Source organism: Sitophilus oryzae, unplaced genomic scaffold (assembly GCF_002938485.1).
Source record: "Sitophilus oryzae breed Bouriz unplaced genomic scaffold, Soryzae_2.0 scaffold_177_pilon_pilon, whole genome shotgun sequence".
NCBI classification, from domain to species: Eukaryota; Metazoa; Arthropoda; class Insecta; order Coleoptera; family Curculionidae; genus Sitophilus; species Sitophilus oryzae.
In genome coordinates this window covers 257,548-285,061 of record NW_022146479.1, presented here as the reverse complement: position 1 = coordinate 285,061, position 27,514 = coordinate 257,548, and the positions used below count along the sequence as shown (strand labels likewise).

The following is a 27,514-nucleotide window of genomic DNA, read 5'->3' as shown; positions in this document are numbered from 1 at the left end:
GTTTGTTATTTATCACTCTGAACTCCAGCTGAGTAGTGAGTTCACTAAAATTAATCTGTGCAACATATTTGACGTATTGGGAAATCTAACCTTATTTTTTTGTAAATTATAAAATTCTTACCAAGATTCTTACTGTAAGATTCTTATGATATGATTATTATTTAAAACAATGAAACTAGACAAAATATGCCGAACTTGCTTACAGGAAAAACAAGATTTGAAGTCCATATTTGATGCATACATTCCAAATATGATAATGGCACTTACAACTGTACAGGTTAGTGACCTATTTCATGTTGTTTACAAATTTATTTTGTGTTTTCTTTTAAAATAACTTGATATATTAACTATTTAAGGTAGTGCAAGGGGACGGACTACCCCATCAAATATGCACACAGTGTCTTAGAGATGTCAGTAAAGCATATGCATTTAGACAAAAATGTGAAAAGTCTGATACCACTGTACGGAATTATATTAACATTAATAGTTTAAATACAAACTTGAGTCAGCTCTGTGATCTTCCTGTCCATAATAATTTTGGAAATGATACCTTAATGCCTACCTGCAATAATGATAATAATATTTTAAACAATCAAGTATTGCCTAATTATAATACTTTATCTAATGGAAGTTTATTATCGAATAGTGCATTAAATAATAGCAGTAATATGATTGGATTTCCTAATCCAGTTAATACGTTAGATAATAATTTATCTCAAAACCATCTGAATAACATCGAAAACAATTTTATGGGAAATATTAACGAAGTTAGGAATGATTTTTTTGGAAATGGAGACATGTTGCAGCAAAGTTCTTTTTTTCAAGATATATTCAGTGACCCGACTAGTGAATCTTTTGTAGAAAATTTTACTAATAGTCAAAATAATGCAGGTATAGTATATGTTTTATTTAAATGTATATTTTTTTATCAAAAATTTATTTAGTTGTACCAGATTTTGTTGAGACAATGCAGAGTTTACAAACGATTGCTGAGCAGTGTTTACCTGAATCATGGGAAAATGAAAATCAGTCTTGTCAAATAGGTAATCAAGAAACAGCAAACAATTTTGATTTAGTAGACGATTTATTTAAGTGCCAGTTTTGTGAAAATATTTATAAAGGTAAAAAATAAGTGTAATAGAGTTTAAAGTTTAACAAATTTAAGTTAATATGTTTTTAGATGCGTGGTCGTTAGACGATCATATAAAAAATCAAAACTGTCAAGACAAATATTTTTGTTCCAACATTACCAACGAATTAACGAAAAGTATGTTATTAGAATATACCTTTGATACCAATTCTAAAGATAATCTTATGTTTGAAAATATTGAGCCTAAGTACCAGAATTTACTATGTGATGTAAGTAATATAACTTTAGTTATACAGGGAGTTTCCATATTTCGTGGAAATAGAACAAGTACGTATATTTTGAATCAAAATAAGTTGATTGCAAGCTGTTGCTAGAATTTTCTAGTAATTTTGATTCTGTTTTTTAAACATTGTGAATGATCGTAAACTAACAAGTTTAAAGTGTAATTGAAACCACTAATTTATTCCACTAATTGGGAGGTTCTGAATGAAGCTTACGTCCACGGAATTTTGAAACACCCTATATAAATTGGATTTTGAACTAAAATGATATAATATTTATGTTTGTAGGTATGTGATAGAACATTTACTGAACAAAAATATCTGAAAAAACATTTAAAAGATATACATTTTATTGATACAGCTTGTATACATGATGAGAAAAAGCATAGCTGCACAATTTGCTTTAAAAGGTTAACAAAACAATTAATTTTATTTAATTTTTAATTGATATATTTTTCAGATTTAGACAATATAAAGTTCTCTTATTACATATGCGTTCACATACGGGTGAAAGGCCTCTAAAATGTGATATATGTTTAAAAACTTTTGCTTTGCCAAGTAGTTTAAGGATCCATAAGCAGGTTCATGCACAAGAGAAACAGTACGGATGTCACATTTGTCCGAAAAAGTTTAAGTTAAAACCTACTTTAAATAGCCATATTTTAACACATTCAGGTATAGTATGTCAGTGTGTAATTATTAAAAAATAGCATACACAGGGTGGCCCAGTGAATCAACTCATACATTTTTTTAGGAGAGAGACCTCATATCTGTCAAAATTGCGGTAAAAGTTTTGCCACATTTACAAATTTAAAAATCCACAAGAGATTGCATACAGGAGTGAAGCCTTTCTTTTGTACATTCTGCAGTAAATCATATAATTGTAAGTTATTACTTTAGTGCACTAAAATGCAATTACTTTTTTCTTTGTAATCCAGTTTTTTACTATATTTAAACTTATTAGTTTCTATTCAAGTCAATTTTTTAAGTTCAATTATTCACGATATTAAAATATACTTCAAACTGGCACCAAAAATTTTGACGTCACTTATGAGCAGTTAAGGGCATAAACAACAGAGGGCGTCACTAAAGAATAATATTCTAGCGTACTTAATGCTGTGTTGCCGTAATTTTACTTTGTCTGTTCGATTCACATTGATTTTTTTAATATTATTAAATTCCTTAAAATATTAGGATTTATTATGTCATAAAGTAATGTGACTGCAGCATTATCCCTGTTTTAATATTTGCCCTTGCTAAAATTATAAATTTTTAATTTATATATTCTCTTTGTAGTTGGGCCTATTGTTGTTTCTTGTTGGCTATACTGCTAATTTCCTAATATCATGGTCCCATCTCAGGTTCGGTCTTCTTCTAGGTCTCCTAATTCCTCGTGGGTACCATACTGTAATGTTTGTGGTCCATCTGTTGTAACTCCTTCTTGCCAGGTGTCCTGCCCATTGCCATTTGAGGGATTTGACTCTGTGGATGACATCTATTACCTGGGTCTTCTGTCGTATATACTCTATTCCCCCTTTTACGGTCTCTCTTGGTTATTCCCAGCATATTTCGTTCCACTGAGCGTTGTGCCATCTGCAGTTTCATTATGATGTCCCTTTAAGTGTCCAGGTTTCGCATGCATAGGTTATGACTGGTATAGTCTGTCCAATGACAAGATCCTTGACAGTGATAGATGTGTCTGTCATTTTAATTACAAATTAGTTTGTTATTTATTATTTTTTTTTTACATTTTATTTTACACAGAAATAAGTTGGTACAATTGGAAAGCATAGCAGGAACTTAATATATTTAAAATTTGACTAACAAGTGATTACTTCAAAATATTGTGAAAAAAAAAACTGTATGAAACTGAAAAAATGTAATCGAGTTATTTTATTTAAAAAAAACGGTATGTGTTAATACCTTTGAATAAGAAGACTAAGGAAGGAGCATATCAAAAATCTTAGGTACACCGCGATGGGCCTCAAATATGGCCGACTTAAATTCCGGTTTATCAGTGTCGTTATAATTTTATTTAAGAAATGTAAAACTATGATGTAGGGTAGACGTGGGGTAGACTCAATAATGTGTTGTTTTATTTTACGTTGTGAATAAATGTTGGTAGTTATTAAAATTGTTATAAAAATATATAATTCTAATAAAAATAGATAAGTTATAATAAGTATTTATTAACACAAACATCCGATACGCTACTGAAGCAGGTAAGTCAAATCAACGTATCTAAATTCTTTGACATCTAATATTTGACAAGTAATAAATAAAAGCTAAAATGCAAGAAAAATATATAATTTAGTTAATTTAAGTGAATTTCATAAATGATCGGTTTACTACACGTATGTATATTATATAGTCACTTACTAGCGAAAAGTTGTTCCATTATTTCACTCAATTTTTGCCGAGATCTACCGCACGCTACACAACCAACTATTTTAGAGTCTATTTCGATAAATCGCGATAGTGTCACTGTTAATTTAAGTTCTGCCACAATTCCCATCTAGATTTACTACCTTTATACAACTATCAGTAGTAGAATAAATAATAAATAACATAAAATAAGCTCCGTAAAGACTGACAAATCCACAAAATTTCAAATCAAATTCAAATGTGTCAAATGAATCGTCAAACAGAATTGTCGAGGATCCCCACCCTAGAGTGCTTTTTCCGCCCACCATGCATGAATACATGGATAGCATTATGCTCCTTCCTTAGTCTTCTTATTCAAAGGTTAATACAAAACTAACAAGAACAAAACACCACATACCCAAAAAATATAAAAAAGAAGTATTTCTTACTTTCAAGCTTCAAGAAACTTCCCGAATTTATTATTATATTTATCAATATAAGTTATGTACAAATACAAATATGTAATATTCCACAGGAATAAATAAAACAACATATAAATAAAACAAACTATTTTATTAATAATAACACTTACAAAATTTTATACCTTAAAGGTTGATTAATTAACTTTAATCTTAATTTTTTTTAAACCAGTACCTTTTGATATTATTTTCCTGCAGTACTAAAATGCATTATTTAACCTCAATCAAACCTATCGTGTGATGTCGATATTTTACAGCTACTCCAGTTTTTAGTATATATTTAGTACAATCCATACTATATACGAGATGCACTTATCTACGATGAGATGGTGTAGAAACTTTATTGATGGTAACTTCATTGGTTTATAAGACTTTCTGCCTGGGCAGCGAGTATTAACTATAAACTGTGCTCTGGGGCTACAGTTAATTTTCCCTGGATTTTTCCTCCACTTGACTTCAAAAGACACAAAACACACGTAATAACACGAATCAAAATGCATCATCTTCCAAAACCCAGGGTATTTGACATAAGTTGACACAAAATTATAACCTATAATTTGGCATGCCTTTGACAAGCCTCAAAAATCTAAAGGCGAGTTCATACGCATCGGCGTCCGTTTGTCGTTCATCGTTCCGTCAAACCAATAAAATTGAAATATGATCTGTTAGAATGTCTTTTCTTTCCACTAGTTCATTGTATATTACTTTTGTTTTTGCTAAATTCATTTTGAGACTCACTTTATTGCTGACTGTATTTAGTTCGTTAATTTGTGCTTGTAGTTTTTCAGGACCATTGGCAATTAGAACTATGTCATCAGTGAATCTTAGTATATGTAAATAATATGTAAATCTTAGTATATAGGAAAATATGTTATTCTCTACTTAGCGCGGAGCATTAACCAGCTAACCCTGTTAAAACGTTTTTGCACTCTGATGATAAGGCTTTTTTCATGAGTGACGTCAAGATTCTTTATTGAAAATAATGAGAATACGCATGTTAAAACGTCGGATTTTAGCTAGTACACAATTAAAAAAGCACAACAGGATCCACACAGGAGAAAAGCCTTATACATGTTGGATTTGTGGAGAGGGCTTTAGAAGAAAAGAAACAAGGGATACTCATGCTAGGTATCATACAGGCGAAAGGCCGTACAGTTGCAAGATTTGCCAGAAAAAGTATATAGCAGCTAGCCATTTAAGGGTAAGCTATCTTACAGGATGATACAGTGTTTTTAAAACCCGGCATTAGTCGTTAGATTTAAAATCAAATGATTGGTCGGGCGTGAGCATTTTGCACATTCGTTAAAGTAAAAAAAATATCATGAATTGTTTTATATTTTTGTTTTATTTATCTATAGATTAATTCATTTTTTATATTATTTGACCCGTGATATTAACAGAGTTTATTTGGATTTCCGATGATATTTTAGATTTGTCGTCTTTTTGAAAGTTTGTTTTTGTAATGTATTCAGTGGATAAATAGACATTATGACTAATAAATGTGAAACTGTCTCCATTAGGAAAACAGTCTTATCCTTAAAACAACTCCACAGTACTACAAATATGAAAACCTTTGAAGTATGTTCCATATTTTCAAAAAAAACAAGATTTATGTTACTTAAAATCGTTTTTTAAACCGACGTTTATTCAGCGATATCTGGTGATATATATATTTGTTTATTTAATCACTTTATACCCATTATTAGGTAATTTTCCTTCGAAAATGTTTTTTTAAAGTAATTAATATACTAAAAATACAATATATACTAAAAATACAATATACTAAAAATACTAATATAGTAAATATTACAATATTATTTTCTCTATTTTATACAGGGTTATTCACCGCATACGACACGGAGTATTGTAGCTAAACGATTAAATTTTAACAAATTGTAACGTTTGGGCTCGTTGAAGGATTATTAGAGCTACAATTTGAAAATATTTTTACCAGATACAGAGTGTCCCAAATAAGTAAAAAATATTATAGTTATATTTTTTTAAATAGAACACTATATATTATTCTATTTTTAGATTCTAGGATGAATAAAGGTAAATTTGATTAAGCACACTTAAACCTTACCGTTTTTGAAATATTTGCAATTTTATGAAATTGCAGTAAAAATGTTAAGGCTTCATTTCTCCAAAGGTTTTAAAGTTTTTAAATATTTACTGAAGTTTATTTATTGATCAGATATTGTGTTGCAATAATAAACAAAATACTACCTTATACAGAGTGTCTAAAATTTATATTAAATAATTAGTAGCTTTAAACAGCAATAACTTGTTTAATTTAAAAGGAACACCTTGTATATTTTACGAGAATCAGATGCAGAATTAAATTATCTATCAAATTGAATTATACCATTTTTTACCTATGTTTTCAAGTTTTCCCAGAAAATGCATTTTCTTATAATTTAGACCTCATTTATCACTATACCCACGGAATATTGACATTTTAGATTATTTTTAAAGATGTAACAAATTTTACATATACTAATATTGTCGATATAGCTCGCTTATTTCATTAAAAATAAAAAAAAATGTTTACAATATGTTTAAATATTTTTTGTTAAAGAGGACAAATTGATATGATCAGTATTCAAACTACATTAATTGACTGTTTACGTTGATTAATAATAATTGCTCCAAATACTAAAAAACTGAATCTTGTATGTGTATTAGACAGTGTGGTAAAATGTAACACCTTATAAATTTTATTTCATTTTTTGACGAATGCTGATTTATAACAACAAAGACGTTCATTTTCATAACTTATTAGATTTATTTCTTCAAATCCACATTTATTTAGAATAATTTTATAAGTAAAAAATAAATTAAGTATGTAATTAACTATTTTTGGACGGAAATAATGGCGGAATATTTAATTGGTATACTCTTTTAGATTTAAATAGTTTTCTTTTTGTAAACAAATAGGCGTGCAATTATTATTTTTACCACCTGTACATTTTGTATACAGAGAAGACCAGGCTACTAGTAACATAGCAAGTTGCCGGACGAATTTACGTTTACCAATTTTGCGTTCGTACTCGAGAGTCACTGCCGGCTAGTCGGCTGGTCAGGCAGTACGCAGTTGCTGTTGTGCTTGGACGGGTCGGTCGTGACAGACTAGGAATATGACGCGAGGAGTGCCGTGTATTTATTATATTCATTTTAAGTGTTTACCTTCACTTAAGGTAACATTTAAAATAAAAATACTTAAATATTTATCAACATATCAACATTATCAACAACAAATCAAACATATTAGGGCTAATAGTTTGGAAAGCCTCTCGTATTTTTACTTGAAACTCATCCAGATTATTAGCCCTATTATGACCATACACTTTGGATTTTACATAACCCCACAAAAAGAAATCATTGGGAGAAAGGATCTGGTGATCTAGCGGGCCACAAAATAGTTCCATATCCACTAATTAAATGGTTGGGAAAAGTATTGTTCAAATATTCTTAAACAATACGGGCATTGTGGGCAGGGCAACCACCTCAGCAATTTGATTACTTGAAAACGTGGGATTTTGATCGGCGGTAGCACAAACGAACACTTGCTTTAACTCCTGTTCTTCATTAATCAACACATCAGGCTTTTTGTGTTTTTGTGGGGACACGCACCCATGTGTTTCAAAATTATTAATAACTCTTGATATAGTAGATAAAGATGGAATTGGCCTGTTTACAAAAGTTTGTGGAAAAATTGTTTGTATATCCCAATAAGACCTATTTTGGAAATACCATTTTACAATTTGAATTTTCTCACGAACTTCATAAACATCCATTATTTTACTTAAAAATAAATTTTACACGAAAACTGTCGCGAGAATCTACGTATTCGTTTTGGCTTTTAAAACACGAATAAATACAAATTCTGAAACATTCTTATCACATATCGACCTATTTTTATTTTATCGCATTTTTTCGCCTGCTTTTTATCCTGCGGACGGGTATACGCTAATTCGTCCGGTTCTGCCTATGTTACTACTACGGTGGTCCGGTCTGTATATTATGTTGCTTTAAAAAAATCTACATTGTCAATATTCCATGGGTATTGTAATAAATGATGTCTAAATTATAAGAAAATGCATTTTCTAGGAAAACTTGAAGAGATAGGTAAAAAACGGTAAAATACAATTTGATAGACAATTTAATTCTGCATCTGACTCACGTAAAATATACGGAGTGTCCCATTTAAATTAAACAAGTTATTGCCGTTTAAAGCTAGTAATTATTTAATATAAATTTTTGGACACTCTGTATAAGGTAGTATAATTTTTATTATTGCAACACAATATCGGATCAATAAATAATCTTCAGTAAATATTTAGTTTTAAAAACTTTGACACCCTTGGAGAAAATACATTTTTTACTGCAATTTCACAAAATGGAAAATATTTCAAAAACGGTAAAATTTAAGTGTGATAAACCTTAATCAAATTTACCTTTATTTCAATCCTAGAATCTAAAAATAGAATAATATACAGGGTGTTCCATTTAAAAAAAAATACAACTATAATATTTTTTACTTATTTCGAACACTCTGTATCTTATAAAATTATTTTTAAATTGTAGCTCTAATAGTCCTTTAACGAACCCAAAACTTACAATTTGTAAAAATCTAATCGTTTAGCTAGAATACTCCATGTCGTATGTGGTGAACAACCCTGTATATTTCTATATTTTCGGTTTTATATATTTCCCGGTTTAAAAGTTAATTTATTTCGTAAAAATGACATATATACAAAAGAAAGACAGACGAGTTGTCAGTCAGTCTCAAAGACAAAGGCAATCAGATAGTCGAATGTCTTTTCTTCAAAAATGAAGCGAATTTACTTATCCACGAAGTTTATAAGATCTAAGATTGATACTATTGCAGGATCATATGAGGAGTCACGAAGACGACAAAAAATTTAACTGTATGATGTGTCAAAAGAAATTTCAAGATATGAGGAGTTTGAAGGCCCACATTGCAACACATACCGGACAAAAGTCATATCTATGTAGATTTTGTGGCAATCGTTTTGTTTTTAAAAGCGGCTTAAATACCCATCTAAGAACATGCCACAAGGACCAAAATACTCAGAATAAAAATAGTACTGATTAATGTAGGTAATAACATTAGAGAATTAAGATTAACATTAAATGCTGGCTGTGATTTATATTATTTACTAATTATTTATAATAAAAATATATTGAAGTAACATATAGTTTATTTGTTTTGTGTAAATTATTTTCATCTATCATGTAACTTAATCCTAATATTTTAAGAATGTAACTCTTTTTGAAGAGTCTGTACTATTTTTATATCATAGACTAGACAAAATCCATGTCAAGAGGTTTTAAGACGTTGTACTATCACCACCCCTTCCACTTAAGGCCAATTAACATGATATGCGCAAGGCAAATATGTCGGCGAAGGCAGTGTATTTTTAAATTGTTTACCTTTAACCTGAAAAGCCAGTTGTGGTTTCTCGTTCTGATTGCATACCAGAAATAATTAATTATCTCTAGTTTGTTGTGTTTCTGCAACACGTTTGTTTAGTTCTTAGTGTTCAGTGCATGGTGTGTTTAGAAAATTGTGATAAAATAAGAGTGTAATAGAAATTCAAACCAGATAGGGAACTTTTGTGCTTGTCGTACTCCTGTATTATTAATTATTTTAAGATAAGAACTAGAAGTATTTATCAAGATATTACACCTAAATGAGTAAAAGACCTTCACCGCCAGTCTGCATAGTACTTTATAATGGTACATACCTTATTGTAGCATGCCTTTTACATGCTCTGTTCCAAATTGTGTAAACTATGGTAGGTAAGTGTTTGCAATTGAATATTTAGAGTTTATATTGCTATTTTCTGTCATATATTTCTGGTTATTTCTTTTTCCAATGCTATCTCAAGTTTGAATATTTTAACACTACCTATTTTCTGAGAAAGCAGACCTTTTTATAAAAAGTAACTAACTGATGTTTTCATAAAAGTAATAATACAAAAAATTCCATACTTATGTGGAGAACTTTAGACTCCCTGTATATTAAAAAATTAGTGAAATATTACGTAATCTAACCCGACATTTGTGTGAAAAATGTCTATTTGGAAATAAAACAGGGTTTAAAATACGCGCCAAGTAAAGCACTTCTATCTCCGCCATATTGGAAAAGGTTGAATGGCCTTAAGTGGAGGGGGTGGTGGTACTATACACATTTGAAATTGATTTGAATGTTTATGGATTTGTTTGGGTTTTCTCAGTATATTTTATGTTATGGTTTATTCTTTGATTTACTTTTTAATTGGTCTTATGCAAACAGTACAAATTTGTGGGAACATTGTGTCAGGATTTGATTTTTGCTTTAACAATTTTAATACCTATTAATATTAACATCTATTGACTTAACATCTGTCAACTTAAGCAGTTTTTTAATTGCACGATATGATATTCTATTCTTATTAAGAAAGCTTTATTTTTAAGGGCACTGTTTATATTTACTTAGTAATCGAGATGGTAGATTATTCTTTTATAATTATGGTGCTGTGCAATTGCTAAGTCATTATAATTATTACAGAAATAAAGATGACTTATATTGATGCTAAAATTTATAACAAAATTATTGAATAGGTGCTTAAGAGTCCATTTCACTGGACCAAAAAAGTAGCAAAATAAGCGTTCGGCATTTAACGTTTAATGTAAAACTGGCTAGGTATTTTTACCACAAAAAAAGAAGGACATTAAAGATAAAGGATTATACTATATCCGTATTGTAGCACATTTTTAGACAACTTCTTTATTTTTAAGATTTTAATGGTCAAACATCAACAAAATATTCCTTATGTTTGGACTAAATTTTCCCGAAAATAAAAACATAATTTAAAATTCCGTTATAATACGGAAATAGATTGAAGTTTTGTGATTACAGTGATATATAATTTATATGGTTTTGTAACAAATTGCTCGCTATTTTATGGCAAATGCTGAAGCACTGCAAACCTTAATCAAGCCTTAATCAAAGCACGCGTGTTTGGAATTTTGGGTGTGCTTTAACACGACAGGATAGGGCTAAGCCTTAGGCAGATTTCTGAAATATAATATATATTTCCTTAGGCCACAGATCTGCTTTAACCGACCCCTGAGAGCGACCCGACAGTACAGCGTAATAGATTCTTAAAGAGAGACTAAGTAAAATAAACTGACTTTCAAAATTTTTGATAGATTTAAATTAGGGATATAATAAAATAAAAGAAAATTATTTTATTTAATTTACTTTAATATTATAGAAATACTGATAAGTTTTTTACTTAAAGTAATTGAATATATTATAAATTTGCTTCGAGATTTTTGATATTAACTATGTATTACCTACGAGTTTTAAAACTTACTTAATAACTATTTTCTTTGTAGCTAACTGATATATTTTAAAAATAGGTACATTTATTAACTAAAATATTTACATCCATAATAAACTTAACATCTGACTTACTTAAATTACTTATAATATAGGGATTGATTAATGAGATATACACGGGTAAAAAAAATGTTCAGTTGTTGATGAAATTAATATAGTTTCGTGTTTTTGAACCACGAAACTACTGTATTGAAATATTTCTTCATCCATACAGTGTTGGCTTCTCCTAATTCTATCGCTTGTTGGGCTGTACGAAATGCTACGCCAAATTCTTCTTTATTCCTTTGGAAGAATGACTTGAACTGCAATATTAAAAAAATTAATTATAATTGCAAAAATGTGTAGCAAGTAGTTGGAAGCAGTTGAATAGACAATCCAGTGTTTCGAAAACGCAATATATGAGGTTTCTGGTTAGAGACTTTCCTTGCAATCTTCATTAGAAAATATGCGGACCATGATACATGTTTTTGTCAATATACAGGGAGAGTCAACGTCTCATTAGTTTCGAGGTTTATAAAAAAATATTAAATATAAAAGTTATAGGGAAGGTTAAGATACATACATTTTAAAATTATTACATAATATACAAGTGTGGCGAATATATCATATGTTTTTTTAAATGCAACACCCTAATTTTTATTTTATTTTTAGAGTCTGCGTAAAATTCTATAACTTTTTTATATATACTGTTATATACCTAAAATTAATAGTTTTTGTAATATTTCAATTTGTTTAAACAAAAGTATAATTTCAGTGTGGTAAAACATTGTCAGTAATGCCATTGTTTTTAAAGTTGGTCTACTAAAATTAGGCAAGACAATTTTATAGAGATGAAAAAAAAGATATGTGTAAAGATATTTTAGTTAGATGCTACAGGGTGTTCAAAATATATTTATGAATTTCAACTATTTGAAATTAAAAAAAAAAAAAAAATCGGTCGTATAGTATAATTATATACTTACGTCATTTACTTCTTCTTCTGTGTTGAATTTTGCTGTAGTGGTTGTAATAATACTGCTGAATGAACTTGATGAAGACCCAAGACTGCAAAAAAGAGAAATAATATTTTATTATACGAGGTATCTGTTAAATACGTGCAAATGTAGTATATTTCGATCCCTGGAACATCACCATGAGTTATTTTTGCGAAAAATAATTTGTTTTTGACATTTTCCTGAAAATTTTAGAAATTTTTTTAGTGCCGCAGGTTTATTAAGACGTTATCGTTATCGAATACCATGCAATGTTGCCGTCTCCTACGTTAACGAAAATGTATTCAAAGTATCTCGTTCATCTACCAATCAAAAACTAGCGAAATCGACTGGCTGTTTAGTGAATATTCTGCCTTAATGTCAACATTGCAATTGTAAATAAAATATACTTACTATTTTGTTATTCTTTTCCAGTTAGTTTTTAAGAAGCTGTAAACCAAGTCATGGCCTATAGGATTCTCCGATACGCATGCGAATACTTTTGCTGTGTCATGCTTTCTAATTCCAGAGTCTTCTGTTATTGACCATTCTAAATACCTGTAAAAAATTAATTTATTGCAGAATATTGTGACAGAATATCGTACTCAATACCTGTCAAGATTAGTTGATGATTTAAAAATACATTTTTAGAACTTAATGTAGCATTCTTTCTTATTTAGTTAGTTTTTGGTTAAAGTAAAAATATCAAAATTGTTTTATAATTAGTATGCTAGCACACTATACTAATTTTTTAAATTAAGAAAGTTATAGTATGTTAAACGCAAGACAAAATAAAATGCTAATAGTATACGGTACATATTGATTTACCTGCTTAATATCCAAACCTCCTTAGAGCATGATAATGCTGACAAAATGATTTCCTTATCGCCTTCCACGTTGCTGCTCAAATACATGTTCCAGGCAAAGTCCCATTCTTCTTGACCTCCATCGCTGATTGCTGTGCAGTAGACAGTTTCACGCAAATCTGGGTTGATACTGCATTAAAAAAAATGGTTAGTTGCAAGAAACACAAGGATTCAGCATTCATGAATCCATTGAAACATGATACAAGTTTGATGAAAACTATTTGAAGGAAAATTGGACTAGTTCTAACCTTTTAAACAGATTTGACAAGAAGATCATGAACATGAAAAATTCTACAAGATATTTGATCACACTAACTAGAGATTTGATGAATAAAAATTGACAATGTAAAGTAAAAAAATACTTATTTTTTATACAAGACGATAATGCAATTTTATCGTCGTGTATTAAACAATATTTTTTCCATAGCGAGTTACGTTTTAAAAAATATTCAGAAATTATTATTTCAAGGAATTTATTACGAGTAGAAAAAATAGTGTGCTGGGTTGGCGTTGGTTTCCATGTAATTTGACAAATAAATAAAGCTGACTCTTTAGTTGTCAGTTTTGAGTCAATATTTTTTAATTCTCTTTCGTGTCGATTGCTGATTGAACTGGAGCCAGAAATGGCTCAAAACGAAATAAGTGAACTACCAATAGATATTCAGGCTGAGGCGACAAACGCCATATCCAAAATACTTCCATCTAAATCCCGAATAACTTATGAAAAGGAATACAAAAAATTTCAAAAATGGAAGCAATTAAAAAACGTGCGAGAAGAAATATTGTTTTTAACCTATCCTTGCTGTTAAAGTATCATTTAAAAAAATCATTGCGGTTAAAGTACTATTTTATCTTCTATTTTTGATAGATATAAGGCAATTTTAACAGGTTGCTATGGAAAAAAATAAATAAAAAAGTAAAGTAAAAAAAGTAGTGTCAAAATTTCTTTTGTTTACTTCTTAGATCTTATAAATATAAGATCTAAGGTTTACTTACGTGTTTTCCAGATCTGGATTGGGACTATTTCTCCAATTTTGGAATTGTTGAACGGCTTCTAAAATACAATCTTTATATCCTAAATGACAGGTGTATCTGATGATTTCCATTCGATTTAGGATCATGAGAGGATCTTCGTTATTGGCTTCCTTGAAAGTCAACTCTTTGTAGAAATCAGCGATCAGGGCTGTGACGTAAGCCTAAAAACAAAAAAAACTGTCTTTATGAAAAAAAAGTTCTTTGACTCGGGCTTAAAAACCGACATGACATGAAAGTAGGCATCTCCTATAATAAAAAAACTTTGGAATTTGTTTAAGGACACACCTGAAGTATGTACTTAGCTGTATTTCCGGAAAACATTTTACTTCTACAGGGTGGTTCAAAAAAATAATCTAATCAAACAATCCTACCTTAAATTTGTCAAAATGGCCACTCCTGACGAACATGTTGTAGATGAATTGGAAGTTGGTCAGGGCCGCTTTCCATGGCACGTATTCCTTTTCGAATCTCAAGTACAGGGTCGTATTGAGGGCTATGTCGTAGCTCAGGTAACCTGCCCCTGCCAGTTTGAAGCTGTCGTCTAGGATTTGGGCACGATTTCTAGCGTGAATATGTCGATGACCGTTACCCTGGAGACGGTCCACTATGGCTTTCCAATTTTCCTCGTTATAATTCACTCTAGCGATAAAAAAATTAAAAATTTTTTTAACATGCTGTAATTCTAAAACTAGGCATTTCCATACCCATGTTTATAGGAACTTTTTTTCATATATTTTGATGAGGAATCAATGAGTACTTATTTAAAACTATCGATATTTAATAATATTATTTTTTTTAAAGGTTATTAGACTTGGAAGAAGGCAAATTAATAAAATTGCGTTTATCTCATCAAGGAGGCCGAAATAAACAAAATATCAAGAGACAACTTTTAATCGGCACTAATAGTGTAAGCAGTACACTATTTCGCTAACAAGAGAAAAAAGTCAGTGGCGTACATTCTTTTTTCAGAAAAATATTCTAGTGATAACCCATATGCACGTCCCTGGTAAATATGTCGACACTTTATTAGCTTTAAAATATGTCGCATTTGTAGTAACTTTTACCTTCAAAATTTCATTGGAAAAGATAAAAGTACTTTTGGAAGAAAATTATAATAAATCGAAAAAATATTAAAACTTTAACACCCTCTGTAGCTACGAAACAAAGCAGAATCGGACCTATGTTGATACAAAAAATAAATCTTATTTTTATGTGAGGAATCTCCCCACCAGAGATGGCACATGTTTTTTGAAACACCCTGTAGAGAAATTAATAAAAGTTGGCAAAGTTGGCGTCTTCAAAATATTTGACGAATACATTTTTACTTTGGCTTAAAAAAAAAGTAGAATTATTTAAATAATAGTTTGCAAATTTTGAAACTGATATTAATTAGCTATGGTATGGTATATATTTTGTAAATTAAATATCGCAAGTTTAATAAAAGCTTCAAAATTTAATATTTAATTACTACCCAATTATTTGAGGAATGGACGTATTCCATTTCAGAATGACGTCAAAGGGGAAAATTTAATTGTGACGTAAATTCTGTCAATAATTCTGCCTACCGCTGAAATGTTGGAAGTGTGTGCTGTGCCTGGTAGCCTGACTGATATGAAATTTTGCGGTTTATTGGTTCAAATTAAAATTTGACAATAAAGTCTCGACAATGTAACGAAATAAATTGAAATAAAACGATAAATATCCACAGATTTTAGGCAGATATAACAGAGAAGTAAAAAATAATACAAGTTATTTTTAGTTTCATAAACAGAATAAACAAGACCAAAATAACATTTGGAATCAGGGTGCAAAAAAAATCAATATTTTAAAAAAATTAAAAAGTCGATTTTTTTAATTTTAACCAGATTTTTTTTTATTTTAATCAATTTTCTATTTAAAATCCTATTCTAGATGGCTAAATATTCATAAAATCATTGCATTCAGTCTCCCTATGAAAAACTTTCAAAATTTTTAAAAGGGATCTTAAATAACATAGCACATAAAAACAACTATTATATAAAAGATTCAAAAGATTTTAAAGAAAAAATTAAAAATATAGATATACCAATAGGATATAAATTCATTTCTTTAGATGTAATCTCATTATATACGAGCATTCCAATAAAACTTGCAACAGATATAATTAAAAAGAAATGGAATCAAATTAAAATTCATACAAATATCCCAAAAAATGAATTTATAAACGCAGTTGAACTAACATTAAATTCTACATATTTCTTATATAATAACGACATATACCAGCAAATCGAGGGATGCGCTATGGGAGCATCAATATCAAGTATAATAGCTCAAATTGTAATGGAGGATTTGGAGGAGAGTGTATTGGGTAACTTGAATTTTAAGGTGCCGTTCTTTTATAGATATGTCGATTGACATTATAACTGCTATACGAAAATAAGATAAACAGTATAATAAGCGAATTCAATAAGTATGTCAGAAAATATTAAATTTACTTTAGAAACGGAGGAAAATTCAAAAATAAATTTCTTAGATAATCACCATACACCATAATTCAAGAAAATTGAAAACGGAATGGCATACCAAAAGACATGGTCATCGCGATATTTAAATTTTTTCATCCAATCACCCAATTTCGCAGAAAAAATCAGTAGTTATAGGTTTGGCAGATCGTGCTGCTATACAATTATCCGATCCAGAATTTAGAAAAACAGCTATAAAAAAAGCCAAAGATACTTTAAAAATTAAACAACTTCTACAAAAATTTAGTTAATAAAATATTTAAATCAGAATACATAAATTTTACAACACAAACACTGCAAATGCAAATAAGAGAAAAGGCAAATAATTCATATCTATTCCATACATAAAAGAGTTATCTCAACAACTACAAAAACATTTTAAAAAATACCAAATTAGCATATGTCACCCATTAGCTGCAACCTGTTAAATAAAAATTTCAGTAAAATTAAAAACGAAAACGCCTATATAAACAAAAAAAGTAATATCGTATATCAAATACCATGCAATGATTGTGATACAGTATACATCAGCCAAATGGTCAATATCTGGAAAAATCGAATTAAGACACAAATATGATAAAAAAACCAGACTGCACTGACAAATCATGAAAATAGTAAAGAACATACATTTAATTACAGCCAAACGAAGATTTTGAGAACTGAATCTATGACAAAAAGAGGGAATTCTCGAAATGGTAGAAATACAAAAAAACACCAAATCAATAAACGACAAAAGATGTAAATAGGCTGGAGCAAACTATATGTTTCTATATTATATGTGGATTATTGTATGTAGGTCGTTGTTGGCCTATAGTAAGAATTAAAATATGTTTGAAAATTCGCAACCGTCCTGTTTGTTAAATGTGTTCCGTGATTGTTTTTTATAAAGTTTCTTTCTATGATCTACGTTCTTGGGTAAGTAAAACAAAAATATTTTTATTGTATATTTAATGATTTTTTAAAAATTCGTTTAATGTATAAATTGTAGACTCTGATGAAGGCCAAAAAAAAAATGGTCGAAACGTAAGACGGTATATAAAAAAATAAATGTACTTAATGAAATAAAAGGAAAATTATTACTGACCTAAAACCAAGAGAAAACATATATAAAAATATTCATAACTTTGCCCAATATCGATAATATTAACATTTCTACGGTGCGTTTCTCGTTTTTCCACATCGGTCACCGATATATTTTATTCTGTAAACCTTGCCGATGCCCCAATTTCCTTTAAAAAATCGCTAGCTTAGATCAAATGGATTTTTTGGAAATAGTCATGACTGTCTTAAGTCGAGAATAAAATTAGTACCTATCTAATGTTAAAAGTCGATAGAAATTTGGAATGAACTAGAAGATAAATTAGGGAAGGTAGTTAGCGGGATCAACATTCAGCTGTTTTAAAAAATATATAAAACAGCCTTGATACAAGTATATTTTTTGACATTGATTATAGTCCTCGGGAATAAAAATATAACCTGATATCAGAAGAATCCAGTTCTGCACTAGAGTTTGGGAATGAAATGTATTTGAATAACCGGATTTCTGGCACTGGACAATTTCAAAATAAATCTCTGCCATTTAGAAATCTAATGGGTTCACACAAAATAACTTCAAAATTCGGTCCAACATTTAAATAGATGAATATATATTAAGTAGGTATACAGGTTGTTAACTGCACAGTTACTTATAGGGGAACAGAATGGCAACACTGCCTATTGAGAACGCATGCACTTATAGGGTTTTCTGTCGACTCGTCCCGCTGCGTCGTCTATCGACGAGCGGGCCGAGGTTGCCATATTTCAACCGTTAAAGCTCTTGCCGCTTGTAATAAACAAATTAACAATCTGTATGTATTATAATGTTATATCTTTAACAATTATTTTTCGATTTAGTAAAGTATTTAAGCGTTAACAGCAAGTGTATCTCTGCACTTGATGAATAGATATAGAGTATATTTATTATAGCTTTATAAGAAAAGTTTTTATAACTTTTCTTCGATTTATCATAAGTTTTTAAACAAGTTCCATGATTAAAATCACACAAATCCATGATTAAAATTCAAAAAACCCTTGATTTAAATCAAGTTGATTTAAATAATTGCACCCTAAACAGTAGTCTCAACTTACCAAACTTAAAATTTTCAACTCAAATGTCAAGTCAGTATTTATGTATAGTGCAGAGATCTGGAAAATTACATCGCCGCTAGTTAACAAACTTCAAGTATTCATGAACCGCTGTCTGCAAAAAATTACAGGAATTTTCAGACACTATTCTAAATGGGGATTTATGGAGCTTAACCAACCCGAGGCAAGTGCATAACGAGATGGAGTGGTCACACATGAAGGCGAAGAGGCAACATCGCCGGTGGCAGAGCTATTGAGTGGAAACCACAAGCGTTGATTGAAAGAATTGGTAGTTGATTGAAAGAATTGATAGAAAGAATTTCCTAATGGGCGAATTCGTAACAAAGCTGATTTGATTTCCTCTTACGTCTCAAGTGCTGTACGGTGACACCATTCGTTCTGTGGTCAAAGCATAAAACACATATTTTCTCTAATTCGGCCAGCGAAGGTATATCGAAGACGGTGTGGATCTGAAAGCGACAGTGCTGCCATATTAAAATGTGTAATATCTGTAATACGTTTGACGAAAATATCTTTGGATGAAAAATCCGCGAAAATTTATTCGTGTTAAACATAGAATAAATAACAAAAATAAAATTCTTTTATATGTACTGAATGTTGTATGATCGAAAAAACTCGTTTAGTTGGCTTGGCAATGACGATTATTGACATTTATCATAATATTTTACATATTAAATAACACACAGCGATCCTATTTCCAAGCCATCTCTGACGCTGTTCTTTGTTTAATCATATAATATTATTTTAAATTGTTTAATGATAGAAAATTCGTATTATTAACGTACTGTACCTACCCAAAATCCGTAAATCTACGGATTAATCAGTAGTTCTGGCAACACTGTCTCCCGCAGCCACTCACTCTGCCGACTGAAAGCAGAACTACCGTACAGTATTCTTTATATGCTGCGCTGTAAACGACTATCAGCGCGCAGCAGCGCAGAGCTAAGCTAAATCTCGGAATTCTCGGACAGGCTGACTGTAACGCCAGCTACATCTCGGACAGATTTTGTGCCACAAAATCGCTCAAAAGGTTGTAATCTTCTTATTTCTTCAATCAACGCCACAATACAGTAGAAGAACTGGTAGTCCATGACACATGTGGCGAAGACCAATTAAAAAAGAGATCGAAATAGTAAGCCGATCAAGACGAGATGTTAAATAAATTTCAAACAACCGAATCCGCTGGAGAGTATATACTGAAGCCCTATGCTCCACGTAAGAGACTCCTATTTTTCAATTAAAAACATTCATCCTACAATATAAGAAAATCAGAGAAGAATCTCACTTGGATCAAATATTTTAAATGAAATATCTTCAACATACAGCATTTGTTTAATTTTTTATTTGACATTCTTTTTAAAAAAATTCAAATAAATTACTTTGTTTAAAAGCAATATACCAAAGAACAAAACAGCGCAAAAAATGAAACTTTAGATACCTGTAATATCCATTTTGATGAAGGTTGACTAAATACCATTTATTATCCTGAGACAATGCTTGCTTTATTTCAATTTGTCTTTCGTTTTTCAACCAGGTCTTCTTTGTTTTATTATCGTCATCTACCACTGTTATGGGAACCCACCTAAAATAATCAAATATTAGTTTCAAGATTCTCATCCTATACATCAATAACAGTTATTTTTATCATAGACATGTATAAAAGATAGATTAACCATATACGTTGATTTGTTTTGACATTAAAAAAACTAATTCAGAAAACTTCACATATTCTGCAGAAAGCTCTCAATGTAGAATAAACAGAGACTCACCATAGAGTTTTATCTAATTCATTCTCTTTTCTGTCCAACAAAAATCGTTCCTGGGTTATTTTCAAGTCTCCATTTTTTTCTCTGATTGCTGTGACTACCGGATATCCGGTTTGAAGTGTCCAGGTGTCCATGATTTCTTTGACAGTGACGTTTTCTGGTAATACCTTGAATTCTAAACTTTCTTCTGTTAGTGTGTTCCAGAGATCATCTTGTTCTGCGTTACTGTAAATTCTGAAATAAAATAAAAGTTATTTCAACCATAAAATGCTTTATTTAGTATTTAAAGCAAAATAAAACACTAAATCACCACAATACACCAAAACACTTTTACTTTTACACTGGACGCGTGTTTCACTAACCATGATGCAACTAAAGACGATTAAAATCTAACATGGTTAGTGAAACGCGCATCCAGTGTAAAAGTAAAAGTGTTTTGGTGTATTGTGGTGATTTAGTGTTTTATTTTTCTGTGTAACATCAAAGGTTCCAACCCCCAACTGTAATTAGTAATTGAAATATACCTATTTTTATTTATATGCGCTATTAAAAAAACAATTCCTTTACAGTTTACAGAAAACAAAAAAAATATTAGAAAAATTTATTTATTTTGAAAACTTTCCAATTTTCGGTTTGAACTCTCTGCATAATATAACATTTCATGATTCACACGTTGTACTTTTGAGCAGGAAAGCTTATTTTAAATACTGTTAACTGTGAGACATTCTAACATTTCGTTATGCTACTAAAACATCAACAACGTGGAAGTCTTTTTATCGGGTTAGGAAAATTTGTTTACATTTTAATATTTTTATTATTTCAAAATAAAATATTTTATTAGTATTTATTCTTTCATTTTGTTTATTAATTATATTGATATATTAACTATAAATCGTATTATTTATGCAGAACAGTTTCTTTTTTTTCAATAAAAATTATTTCATACTGACCTGTTCTCCAAATATTTCTTTAAGCCTTTCTGAAACACTTCATTACCTAAGAAAAACTTCATCATTCTTATTATGGATGCTCCTGAAAAAGAAATAATTATACTGCTTTTTTGTTCTTGATTTATTATTGATAAAAATGTACAGAGTGATATGATACATATATTCTCTTTGCCGTTTTTCAAATAGGTCCAAAATAATCGAGTTATTTTACTTTCAAAATAAAAATAAAAGTCAGCTATTGCTTAAATTTTGAGAACAACTGAATATTTCCTGGGCTTTCTTTCTTATAAATTTAATATACTACCTATGTTGCCATATTAACAAGAAATTATGTTTATTTAACTAAAAACAAAAAAAGATGAATTTTTTTGAAAACTTAAATTTTACTCCTAAAAATATTTGTAGTTATTTAAGACTCACCCTGTATATTTAATTCGGAGTATATAATGTCTATGAACACTATATGCATGTCTATGAAATTATATTTTGAAATTATCTAAACTGTTTCTCATGGCTATAACTATTGTATTTCAATTTCTTTTCATTTTTTTATTTGAAAAAATGCAATCTTTCCTACAATACCTTTAGAATATGAAATTTTGTCAAATAAATCTCCAACCTCGTCAGGATTGTTGACTTTCACTGAAATTGGATGCGATGACTTCAAAGCGTCTAAACTTAAAGATTCTTGCAGTTCGTTAACCAAAAACAAGTCCAAGTCTTTCCATTTTGGATTTACCTATAAATGATAATATTGTGCCATACAATACAAGAAAAATAAAGTTTTTTAAATAGTTGTTTTAGACGAAGCTCATAGCCAAAATTTTAAAATTTTGGAAACAAAACACTAAGTTCAAAATGTTAAAACTGTTAGTGTGAACTGGAATACAAGAAAAACATCAACAGGATATAATGAGAATTAAAAAAAACTCAGTTAATAAAAAAATGATAATCACAAAATAAAAAATTATGCAGAGAAAATTCACACTAGCTAAAATATAAAAATAAATAGTAATAAGAATAATGCCATTAACTGTAAAATTAATGTAGGATAAATAGCAATTAGAAATTAGTTAGTTTTAAGCAATTCTTAGCAATAAATAGTTTTTACAAAAAGGACTTACAAAATGGGATCCTAAGTATTCAACGTAGGTAGCAAATCCCTCATTCAGCCAAAGATCTTCCCACCAAACAGGTGTCACTAAGTTGCCAAACCATTGATGAGCTAATTCGTGTGCTACTACGTGAGCTGCTCTTTGCTTATTAAATTTGCTAGATATACCTTCTTCGTAAAGTAGTACGGGTTCTCTAAAATAGAATCGTTGAATTAAACGTGTTAAAAGAAACATATGCGAGTTAACCAATATCTTGTAATTTGTAATAAAACTTCATAATAAAGAATAAATATTTACCTGTACGTAATCAATCCCCAATTCTCCATTGCTCCAGCTGAAAAGTCTGGAATAGCCACCATATCCACCTTGGGAAGTGGATATTTAATTCCAAAAAACATCTCATAGTATTTCAGAATCTTTGGTCCAATTTCTAAACTATAACTATAAAGAGAAATACGTATTGTATCAAATTTGCCATGATTTGTTTAAGTTTGTGTTATTACTTAGCCTGTGCCAATGAGCTTGGTTTAGCCCATATCGAGAAGATCCCTTTACTGATATAATGGAAATCGGATACGACAAATGCCACTAAGTATGTAGACATTTTTAAGGTCTCTTCGTAATGGTCCCAAACATAACCAGGAAGGTCTTTTCTAAAAACATTTTGTTTTTTAAATTTTTATACAAGGTAAATGGTAATCAATACAAAATGTTGTATTTTTTTATAGAATTTATATCATATTTTTTCTATATATATATTTTGTAAAGACTGGTTCACCAATCGTTCACCGTTACGTCATTATTATTTGTCAAAAATATGGGTTTTAGGGTGTGTCTAAGATCAGTTCATATTGTTTAGAAAATTTTAAGTATGTTCCTATATTATTGATTGAACTCTTCATCAGCTACTGCTTGTCCACGTGCGAGAGTGTTCTACCAGCGTGTTTTACTCAAGAAAAATAATTTATAAGCTTAGCAATGAGCTCTTGTTCATTTTGGTTAAATCTTTGGGGCATTTTTGCAATAAAAAGATTGAATTTTGTTTTACAGCAAAAATCAAATTTTAATTTTGACATTAATCGATGTCCGTTAATAAAATTATAACCACAAATCAAATAACAATGACAATTACTAAAAGGAAATTTTGACATTGATCTATGTCCGTCGATAAAATTATAACCCCAAATCAAATGACAATGACAATTACTAAAAAGAACTCTTTCATCTGGTTGGCAAGTGATTGGGAGAGTTCGACAATATATGACGTGATGTTGAACGATGGCTGAACATTCTATACATATATATTTCTGTAAAATATTTAATAAATTAGTACAATAATTTAAGTACAGCAAAACCCTTTCTAAAATATAGGCATCATTAAATTAAATAAAACATGAATTAATGCAAAAAAATTGCCAGAAATTGGAGGAAATAATATACCATTTTCAGATCCCTTCCAGAATAAGTAGTATACTTACACTTCTTCCGTTGTTCCAATTTTTCGCATATTCGATATAGTACTCATATTTTTTAATCTAGCTAAGTTAATTTGAAACTTAGCTTTGAATGCTGGCTCATCAAAGCATGGAAATGCTTTTCTGGCATCTGTAGCTTGAAACTGAGTGGCAGCAAGCCATCTAGAGAAGTTAAAAACATTTAATTATTTAAATATTTGATACATTATGTTATAAAATACCTTCTTGGATTGACATTTAATAAGATTTTCATCATTATAAACAAAGTCAGCCTATGAAGATAATTATAGATACCGGGTGTTTTTGGTTCACCCCTATAACTTTTTTATTTTTCCAGATAAATTAACGAAAGTTGGTATATATACTCTGTTTTTTTTCTCAGGTAAGATTTCGACAGAAGATGACGATGAGATGAAAAAAAAACAGATGACGTCCATACCTATCCATTTATTTAACTAAAAAAAGTTTCTAATATTTTTTTAAGTTAACTATGGATGGGTATAAATCCGTCATGCGTCATCTCTTATTGTTTTTAACCAGTTTTATTGGTTTATTTCAAAAATGACAGATCATATTTCAATATTATTGGTTTGACGGAAAGTTGAACGACAAACGAACGCCGACGCGTGTGAACTCGTCTTAAGATTTTTGAGAGTTGTCAAACTCTTGCCAATTTATAGGTTATAATTTTGTGACAAATTATGTCATATAGAAATGATAAATATTATGCATTTTGCATTTTGGACTGTGTTACTACGTGTGTTTTGTGTTTTTTAAAAATTAAGTGGAGGAAAACTCGAGGGAAAATTAAGTGTTGACCCAGACCATAATTTACAGTTAATATTCGGTGCACAGAGACCGCCAGAGACACAGTTTGCCAGATATTATGGCCAGAGAGATGTATTAGCCACAAATAAAGTTTGTATACTATCTTGTATATGATACCAAAAACTGGAGTGTCTGTAAAATAGCAGCACACAATAGGTAAATAATAATCATATTGAATAATTATATTCATAAATATAACGATAAATGCAGGACGTGGCTTGAGCTTGAAAGCCGGAAGTCTTATTTATATCTTTTTTGGTATATGGTGTTTTTTTTTTAAATAAATCCTTGCTTGTTTTGTATTAACACATACTATAATTGATTTTAATAAAATAACTCGATTAGATTTTCTCAATTTTATACAGTTTTTTTCACAATATTTTGAAGTAATCACTTGTCACTCAAATTTTAAATATATTAATTTTCTGCTATGCGTGTTATTCTTAAATTAGTTTGTTTTATTTATGTTGTTTTATTTATTCCTGCTGAATATTACAAATTTGTATTAGTACATAAGTTATATAAGTTAATTTAAGTTAATAAAGCTTAGTTTCATAAAAAGTTTCATAAAGCTTGAAAGTAAGAAATAGTTCTTTTTTATATTTTTTGGTATGTGGTGTCTTGTTTTTGTTTGTTTTGTAACACATACCGTTTTTTATTAAATAAAATAATTCGATTACATTTTTTCAGTTTTATACAGTTTTTTTCACAATAATTTGAAGTTACTTGTCAGTCAAATTTTAAATACATATATTAATTTCCTGCTATGCGTTCCAGTTGTACCAACTTATTTCTTTGTAAAATAAAATAAACTACTTTGAAATTAAAATGACAGACACATCTATCACTGTCAAGGATCTTCTCATTGGACAGACTTATACTAAAAGGAAATTTTGACATTGATCTCTGTCCGTCAATAAAATTATAACCCCAAATCAAATGACAATGATAATAATTACTAAAAATAATATGCAGTAATTTACGAAATGCCGTAATGACGTCACCAATCTCTTTCATCTAGTTGGCAAGTGACTGAGAGAGTTCGACAATATATGACGTGACGCTGAACGATGGCCTAACCTAACATTCTATACAATATGTTTCTGTATAATATTTAATAAGTTAGTACAATAATTTAAGTACAGCAAAACCCTTTCTAAAAGATAGGCAACATCTTAGGGCAACATTAAATTAAATACAAAAAGTATTAATGCAAAAAAAATTTCAGAAAAGGGAGGAAATTATAATATACTATATTTTCAGATCCCCAAAAGGGCACCAACTAATAATAATTATACTTTTCCAAGATAATTAGTGTACTTACACTTCTTCAGTTGTTCCAATTTTTCGCATATTCGATATAGTGCTCATATTGTTTAGTCTAGCTAAGTTAATTTGAAACTTAGCTTTGAATGCTGGCTCATCGAAACATGGAAAGGCTTTTCTGGCATCTGTAGCTTGGAACTGAGTGGCAGCAAGCCATCTAGATAAGTTAAAAACTTTATTATATTAGTCTTTCAAACATTATGCTATAAAATACCTTCTTGGATTGATATTTAATTTTACACAATATTTTCATCCTTATAAACAAAGTCAGCCTAAGAAGTTATTTATAGATGTCGGGTGTTTTTCGAAAGTGGTTCACCCCTATAACTTTTTTATTTTTTCTGGAAATGACTACATCTTTTGATTTTTATATTGTACTCTCGTATTTTTTACTTTATTTGACAGAAAATGACATTCTGAATAAAATGACGTATCATATGTCAACTTTTGACATTAACATAACATTAACATAACATACGTAAAATTTAAAAATAATTTGGGCTTTTTGGTTTTACCTTATTAAGTAATTGTTATCAGGCAGTAATTGATAATTTTGAAGTTTAACTTGATATAATGTCATTTTAACAGAACGTCAACAGTTTTGTGTAGACGTATCTGTTTTAAAAAAGTAAAGTGTTCTCGAATAGTTGAATTTAAATATTTTAAATAGTTTTTTTCTTTATTCTTTGTATTTTTTTTGCTTCCGACGACGGAAAGAGATAAACTTTCCTAAACGTTAAGCATTTTTTTCTTTGTTAGGCAAATTTGTATAACTGTAAACATAACTTCTGACAAGCAGTGTCCGTTTAGGTTTAACGCCAGAAGTGTTTACAAAAATAACTATTTTATTTTGTAGATTTTCTTGCAGTGCAGTGGCAAAATACCCGTAAAGGATTTTTTTTGGAGAA

The 27,514-nt window shown here is 29.7% G+C and overlaps 2 protein-coding genes across 3 annotated transcripts in view; one reads left to right on the top strand and one right to left on the bottom strand.

The window, feature by feature from the left end:
* Window positions 1–52: 52 nt before the first annotated feature.
* On the top strand, window positions 53–9,375 carry LOC115882477 (zinc finger protein 2 homolog). Its single transcript, XM_030900550.1, has 9 exons — window positions 53–277; window positions 357–891; window positions 945–1,121; window positions 1,181–1,359; window positions 1,660–1,781; window positions 1,832–2,046; window positions 2,126–2,254; window positions 5,231–5,415; window positions 9,106–9,375. The coding sequence occupies exons 1-9, from the start codon at window positions 170–172 to the stop codon at window positions 9,331–9,333; spliced, it is 1,878 nt and encodes a 625-aa protein (XP_030756410.1). The 5' UTR covers window positions 53–169; the 3' UTR covers window positions 9,334–9,375.
* Window positions 9,376–11,507: 2,132 nt separating this feature from the next.
* Window positions 11,508–27,514, bottom strand: part of LOC115882257 (aminopeptidase N-like) — a 62,368-nt gene continuing 46,361 nt past the window's right edge. The window contains exons 1-15 of one of the 2 annotated variants that reach the window (XM_030900198.1): window positions 24,674–24,723; window positions 24,456–24,614; window positions 23,481–23,630; window positions 23,275–23,418; window positions 22,987–23,170; window positions 22,445–22,601; window positions 21,863–21,944; window positions 20,916–21,146; window positions 20,585–20,728; window positions 14,872–15,139; window positions 14,462–14,661; window positions 13,428–13,595; window positions 13,014–13,157; window positions 12,591–12,672; window positions 11,508–11,930 (exon numbers count right to left, since the gene is read on the bottom strand). In XM_030900198.1, coding sequence (XP_030756058.1) covers window positions 11,778–11,930; window positions 12,591–12,672; window positions 13,014–13,157; window positions 13,428–13,595; window positions 14,462–14,661; window positions 14,872–15,139; window positions 20,585–20,728; window positions 20,916–21,146; window positions 21,863–21,944; window positions 22,445–22,601; window positions 22,987–23,170; window positions 23,275–23,418; window positions 23,481–23,630; window positions 24,456–24,614; window positions 24,674–24,708 — 2,301 coding nt within the window. In that variant the 5' untranslated portion in view covers window positions 24,709–24,723 and the 3' untranslated portion in view covers window positions 11,508–11,777. Of the gene's footprint in view, window positions 11,931–12,590; window positions 12,673–13,013; window positions 13,158–13,427; window positions 13,596–14,461; window positions 14,662–14,871; window positions 15,140–20,584; window positions 20,729–20,915; window positions 21,147–21,862; window positions 21,945–22,444; window positions 22,602–22,986; window positions 23,171–23,274; window positions 23,419–23,480; window positions 23,631–24,455; window positions 24,615–24,673; window positions 24,724–26,604; window positions 26,764–27,514 lie in introns of those variants that run through there. The other variant, XM_030900197.1, reaches the window with a different exon arrangement.

What these genes read in the sequence shown, in the direction of transcription:
- LOC115882477 (XM_030900550.1), top strand. Translation starts at nt 170, where the DNA reads ATGAAACTAGACAAAATATGCCGAACTTGCTTACAGGAAAAACAAGAT. An exon ending in TGGCACTTACAACTGTACAG is followed by an intron (nt 278 to 356) that starts GTTAGTGACCTA and finishes TAACTATTTAAG; the next exon opens with GTAGTGCAAGGGGACGGACT. An exon ending in CCATATTTTAACACATTCAG is followed by an intron (nt 2,047 to 2,125) that starts GTATAGTATGTC and finishes ACATTTTTTTAG; the next exon opens with GAGAGAGACCTCATATCTGT.